Source organism: Otolemur garnettii, unplaced genomic scaffold (genome assembly GCF_000181295.1).
Source record: "Otolemur garnettii isolate 467f Iridium unplaced genomic scaffold, OtoGar3 scaffold00062, whole genome shotgun sequence".
NCBI classification, from domain to species: Eukaryota; Metazoa; Chordata; class Mammalia; order Primates; family Galagidae; genus Otolemur; species Otolemur garnettii.
In genome coordinates this window covers 11,029,330-11,035,346 of record NW_003852457.1, presented here as the reverse complement: position 1 = coordinate 11,035,346, position 6,017 = coordinate 11,029,330, and the positions used below count along the sequence as shown (strand labels likewise).

The 6,017-nt window shown below is 36.2% G+C and overlaps 1 protein-coding gene across 1 annotated transcript in view; it reads left to right on the top strand.

Moving 5' to 3' along the window:
• GCC2 (GRIP and coiled-coil domain containing 2) overlaps positions 1–6,017 on the top strand; it is a 43,891-nt gene that overhangs the window by 11,643 nt on the left and 26,231 nt on the right. Inside the window, exons 8-10 of the mRNA XM_012807005.2 lie at positions 3,000–3,100; positions 3,203–3,301; positions 5,479–5,515. Of these exons, the coding sequence (XP_012662459.2) occupies positions 3,000–3,100; positions 3,203–3,301; positions 5,479–5,515 (237 nt within the window). The remainder of the gene's footprint in view (positions 1–2,999; positions 3,101–3,202; positions 3,302–5,478; positions 5,516–6,017) is intronic.

Below are 6,017 nucleotides of genomic sequence, written 5' to 3'. Positions count from 1 at the left end.
GGCCAGGGCCCGGTTTGAACCCGCCACCTCTGGTATATGGGGGTCAGCTCCCCACTCCTTTGAGCCACAGGAGCCACCCAAAAAAAAAAAAAATTTTTTTTTAAATTAAAAAAAAATGGTTCCCTGATTTGGGGATTGTTCATTCATTTAGCAAATTTTATTTGAATACCCAACTATTCTAGATACTAATTAAGGTACAGACCATGTGCTCAAAGAGTTCACTGTTAGATGCAGCTTTAATTACGGTAGTTTGAGGTGTGGACAAGAAAGTGTGCTGACAGCATGGGAAGTTGCCTGTTTTGAGTTAGGAAAAACATCAATAGGGTTTTCAGCTGGGTTGTGAAGAATGAGAAATTTAATAACAGGTGGAAAGGTATTCTAGCAAAAAGAAACAGCAGGTGCTCAGCTGTTGACAATATTAACATCAAGGAACATATTAGGGAAGTTCCTGGAGTGGGAGAAGCACGATCCTAAGTACGCTTGTGTGATCTATATGCAGAGGAGCTGGGAATTTATCTTACCTATTCATTCCTCATAGTAACATTATGGGTAGCTGTTTCATTCCCATTTAAAGATGAAGAAATGTAGACTAAAAGTGTTATGTAATGTGGTGATGATTCCTCAATTTAGTGCTCATTTATGTTAGAGCAGGAGAAATTGAAATGTGCTAGTTTTCTATAATGGGTGATTGGGGCAGATTAGAATGTTCACTTTTTGACAAATTAAGTTTAAATACCAATTCAAGTGGAAATATCATGTAGAATTCTATGCAAATTTGGAGTGAAGAAGACAGAGCTAAGCAAGAGATAAAAATTTGTAGTTAAATAGTGGGCGTTAAAAGCCGAGAGATTGAAATGACCAAGGGAGTATAGAAAAAAATGAGGACCAGAAACAGTTCTCCATCATATGAAGATGGAAAAGATAAAAACAGCAGAGGAGATTGAAGAATAGTCAGCGACAGGAGGGAAACCTGGAGAATAAAATGCCTTGAAAACTAAGTCAAGTGAAATGCAAATGGAAGAAGGAAAAAATGTTAAGTCAATGCAAAAGCTGCTGTGTCAAGTAAGATGAATGCTGAGAACTAACCATTAGTTTAAACAACAGAGGTCGGTTTCCATGAAGTGCTGGAGCCAGAGCTTGATTCCAGAGGTTCTAGGGGAAAAAATGAGAGATACAAAATTTGAGAGCATATATAGACAGCTCTTTCAAGAGGTTTTGCTATAAAAAGAAATGTGACAATATTTAGAGGGGCAGTATGGTTCATTTTTTTCTTTATAGGAAGAATAACAGCATGTTTGAGCTGTTGAACCTGGCCCAATTGTGATCTCTCCCTACCCCTTTTACTGCTTTCCCTATTTATTCCTGCTCTTAATTTCTTGATGAGATTTTTCTTGTTGTGTATTTAAAAACTGTTGAGAAAAATCTGCTAGAAATGGGAAATTGCTGCAAAAAAAGAGGAGAAAATTGCTACTCTGATTTCTGAGTAGATGAGGAGGGATGAAATGCAGGTGTGGAACAGTTGGCCTTTGCTACACACACAGACACTTCACCACAGCAGTCACATGGAATGTACAGTGTGAGTAAATTAATAAGCGGGGACAGTAATTTAGATAATAACTCAAGCAAAGATAGCAAGAAGTCACATCCTCCTTTGGAAAAATGTTTGGAGATCACTTAGGGATCTAAAAATAGACCTACCATTCGATCCTTCAATTTCTCTACTAGGTATATATAGAAAACCATATAATATATATAGAAGACCAAAAATCACTTTATAACAAAGATACTTGCACCAGAATGTTTATTGCAGCACAATTCATAATTGCTAATTCATGGAAGAGGCCCAACTGCCCATCGACCCACAAATGGATCAATAAATTATGGTATATGTACACTGTGGAATATTATGCAGCCTTAAAGAAAGATGGAGACTTTACCTCTTTCATGTTTACATGGATGGAGTGGGAACATATACTTCTTAGCAAAGTATCTCAAGAATAGAAGAAAAAGTATCCAATGTACTCAACCCTACTATGAAACCAATTTATAGCTTTCATATGAAAGCTATAACCCGACTATAGCCCAAGAAGAAGGGGAAAGAGGAGAGGGAGGGCAGAGGAGGGGAGAGGATGGGTAGAGGGAGGGTAATTGGTGGGACCACACTTACGTGCATTTTACAAGGGTACATGTTAAATTTATTAAGTGTAGAATATAAATGTCTTAACGCAATAACTAAGGAAATGCGGTGAAGGCTATATTAACCAGTTTGATGAAAATATTTCAAATGGTATATAAAACCAGCACATTGTACCCCATGATTATGTTAATGTATACAGCTATGATTTAATTTAAAAAAAAAAAAAAGTAACGAAAGAAGTCAACATCCTGAACATCAGAGTTCAGATAGGGGAGCTGCCTAAAGAAGTTACAGGAGAAATCAAAATTGGATAGATAAAACGTATTACAGATTTAGTTGTAAAAAGCAGACCCACTAAGAGAAAGAGTGTTCCCATGGAGCACAAAGCGGTCATCAGCATTTGGTATCCTACTTGATCCTGATTTGCAAAATATCACCTGAAAATCTTAGCATACCTGCATTTCTAGAAAATCTAATCTAATGTTAAAGGTTTCCTAAAAGCCTGCCTAATTCCTAGAAATTTATGAAATGGCTAAAAATAGTATACTATTTTGGAGGATTAAAGAAAATGGAAAGAGGCAGGAGTCTAGGAATTCAAGGATATGGTGAGCTATGATTGTGTCATTGCACTCCAGCCTGGGGGATAGTGAGACATTGTCTCTAAAAAAAGAAAATTTGTATATTGTTTGCCTCACATAATGAATAACTTTCACTTAGTGTTTCTGCTACTTATTTTAATTTCAAATGACTGAATTTGTGTTCCAGAATAAAAATCAATTTCTGGGGCTAAAGTAAGTAATTTGAATATTTTCCCTTTTTTTCTTTTGTGTTTATATATAATCCTTTTGTTTTCTATTTTTAGGAAATCTGGAAAAAGAATGCAAAGAGAAAGAGGAGAAAATAAATAAGATAAAATTAGTTGCCGTGAAGGCCAAGAAAGAACTAGATTCTAGCAGAAAAGAGGTAAGCTGCCTTAAAAATGCAAGATTCAAGAATTTCACATTAGGAGACCAAGAGTTTTCTATCATTAAAAAAGTCCTTAACTTTACTGCATATTTGAAATAGGCCCAGACTATAAGGGAAGAACTTGAATCTGTTCGGTCAGAAAAGGACCAGTTGTCTGCTTCTATGAGAGAGCTCATTCAAGGAGCGGAGAGCTATAAGGTAAAAATAGTCATTTTAATAGCAACTATGTTCATAACATTGAAATCAAGAAATGTTCTAGAAAGGTAAAACGCTTATCCATGAAACAACTTCTATTTTTCTAGTAAATCTTTATTTTTTCTATTTTTTGTTTAATGTAGTAGAGTCCTAATATCATATTTTGTGATAAATATTCTTTTAAAACCTAGAATGAAATACTTGATGGTTTCACTACTTCTAAATAGAAAAGGCTTTTCCAAATTTAAAAGGAATTTAAGTAATTACAAAGGAAAAATAAAGAAGTGTTTCTTAAAAATGGATTTGTAAAATTTCTCTACATATTTGGCATACTAATGTTTTGTCATATTTTCACGTAAATTTAAATTTACATTTCTACATGTTCATTACCATATTTTTAATGAAATTTATAAATGTAAATATAACAAGGGATTTACGGTAGAATCAGAGGTGCTGAAATGTTTAGGAATGTTGACCACTTGTTAAAAAATACACATAACTAAGCTCTATTAGGTTTCTCAGGGAGACTTATAAAGATGCAGAGTAATTTTATACTTTACTTCTTTTGTCTAGTTTTTTCATTGTTTATATCACTTATAATTATTATCAGTTTATTAAAGGTCCTTATTATTAAAAGGGCTCTGAACACATGAGAGTCTTTAGGGACAGTAAATTTGTAAGTATTCAGAGATTTAGAAGCATCTACCCTACAAAGCATCAAGGAAAGTAGACCATTGCATGAATAGCATTCAATTTTTGTTCCAAGACTCTCCTTAAGAATAATACTTGATTAAAGTTAGAATTTCCTGGAGGGAGCCATTGCTTACAAGAATCAGCTTTGGCACCAATAATTCAATTTTATAGCAACTGCCAACTATTAGAACCATAATGAGTAAAAATAAAGGTGGCTAGATAGAGTCTGAGATGATAAAGATCTCTAATCTTTAGAAGAATCCACACAAATACAAATCAAGCACAAAATCTTCTCTCTTATCGAAAAGGAAAGATACTAATGATTTCTCCACCCTATATTCACGTGTGCCAGGAAATAACAGAATCCTAAAAAATAGCCAGGCATTATGGCGGCTGCCTCTAGTCCCAGCTTCTCCGGAGGCTTGAGGCAAGGGGATCATTGGAACTCAAGAGTTTGAGGTTTCTGTGAGCTATGATGCCATGGCACTCTACCAAGGGCAGCAAAGTAAGACTCAGTCTCAAAAAAAAAAAAAGAAGAAGAAAGAAAATATAAGCCACATTTTAGATTGCCACTTCCTGTGTTCTGCCACTCAAGTCACTTTAGCCAGACCATAAAATCAAAATTCAGATTCTAACTCTAGGCCACCAGCTGAATCAAATAATTGGCTATGTGTAAGTCAGATTTAGAAACAGGGTGGGCATGGTGGCTCATGTCTGTAGTCCCAATGCTTTGGGGAAGCCAAGGCAGGCAGATGTCTTGAGGCCAGGAATACAAGACCACCTAGACACCATAGCAAGAACGCATCTCTCAAAAAAATTTAAAAACTAGCTGTGTGTGTTGGTGTATGCATATAGTCCCACCTACTCAGGAGACTGAGGCAAGAAGATCACTTGAGCCCAGGAGTTCAGGGTTGCTATGAGCTATGATCCTTCCACTGCACTGTAGCCTGGTGATAGAGACCTTGTCTCTAAAAAAGAAAACAACAAAATTACATTGGCTAAGAATCAGATTTGGCAAGCAAGATCCAGAAAGAACATAAATGCTACACTATACCACGAGGGATGCCTGGGAAGATAAGCCAAGGCTCTAGCCCCAGATAAAGGCTGCTTCCAGCCTTTGTGAACTCTTGATTCATGTAGTTTCTTATGTTTACACATAGTACATAGTATCTCAGTGGGACTTCCATCTCTAAAAAAAATTTAAATAAATTAAGTAAACACGAACATTTTACTAGTTATTTTGCATGCACATTCATTTATGAGAACAGTCAGAAGTTGTCCAGGAACAAAGGCAAAAACAGGACTTACAAGAAATAGAGAGGGGGAAAAAAAATTACAGGCAGTCAGGGAACAGTGAATCTCTTTTACATAATTTGAAGAATAACCTAATTAGCTAGTGTGTAGCAAAAAAGTCTGGGCAGTCTGTCCTTCAGTAGGCCAACTAGGAATATCAAAGACAAAAAATAAGCTGGTTTTTGATTCCTCAGAAAATCCTGAAAGTCCGTGAAAGAATAAATTTATGTGGTATCTTCCAGTGTTCTTCCATTAGCACCTCTACCTTATAGTAGACAAGGCCTGGAACAGTTCTCTCATCAGAATTCTTTAGGTGGAGTTAATAGGTGTCTAGATTAAACTTTTTGTCCTCCTTAAATTTGGCTTCCATTTTGGAAGTTTATTTTTGTCAATAAGTAGAATATTTAACCTTGGAGCTATTGTATGCATTTAAAATTGTCTTATTTTTTAATATATTCCTCCCACCCCCAATAGCAAAAGTCATCTGAATTATGATGATTTTATTATCTAATGCCAACTATGTAGTCTATCAAATGTTGAGTGTGCATACATATTTTAAGTATCTAGGATAGGCTCGGCTCCTATAGCTCAACCGGCTAAGGCGCCAGCCACATACACCTAAGGTGGCGGGTTCGAATCCCCAGCCCGGACCCGCCAAACAACAATGACGGTTGCAACCAAAAAATAGCCGGGCGTTGTGGCGGGCGCCTGTGGTCCCAGCTACTTGGGAGGC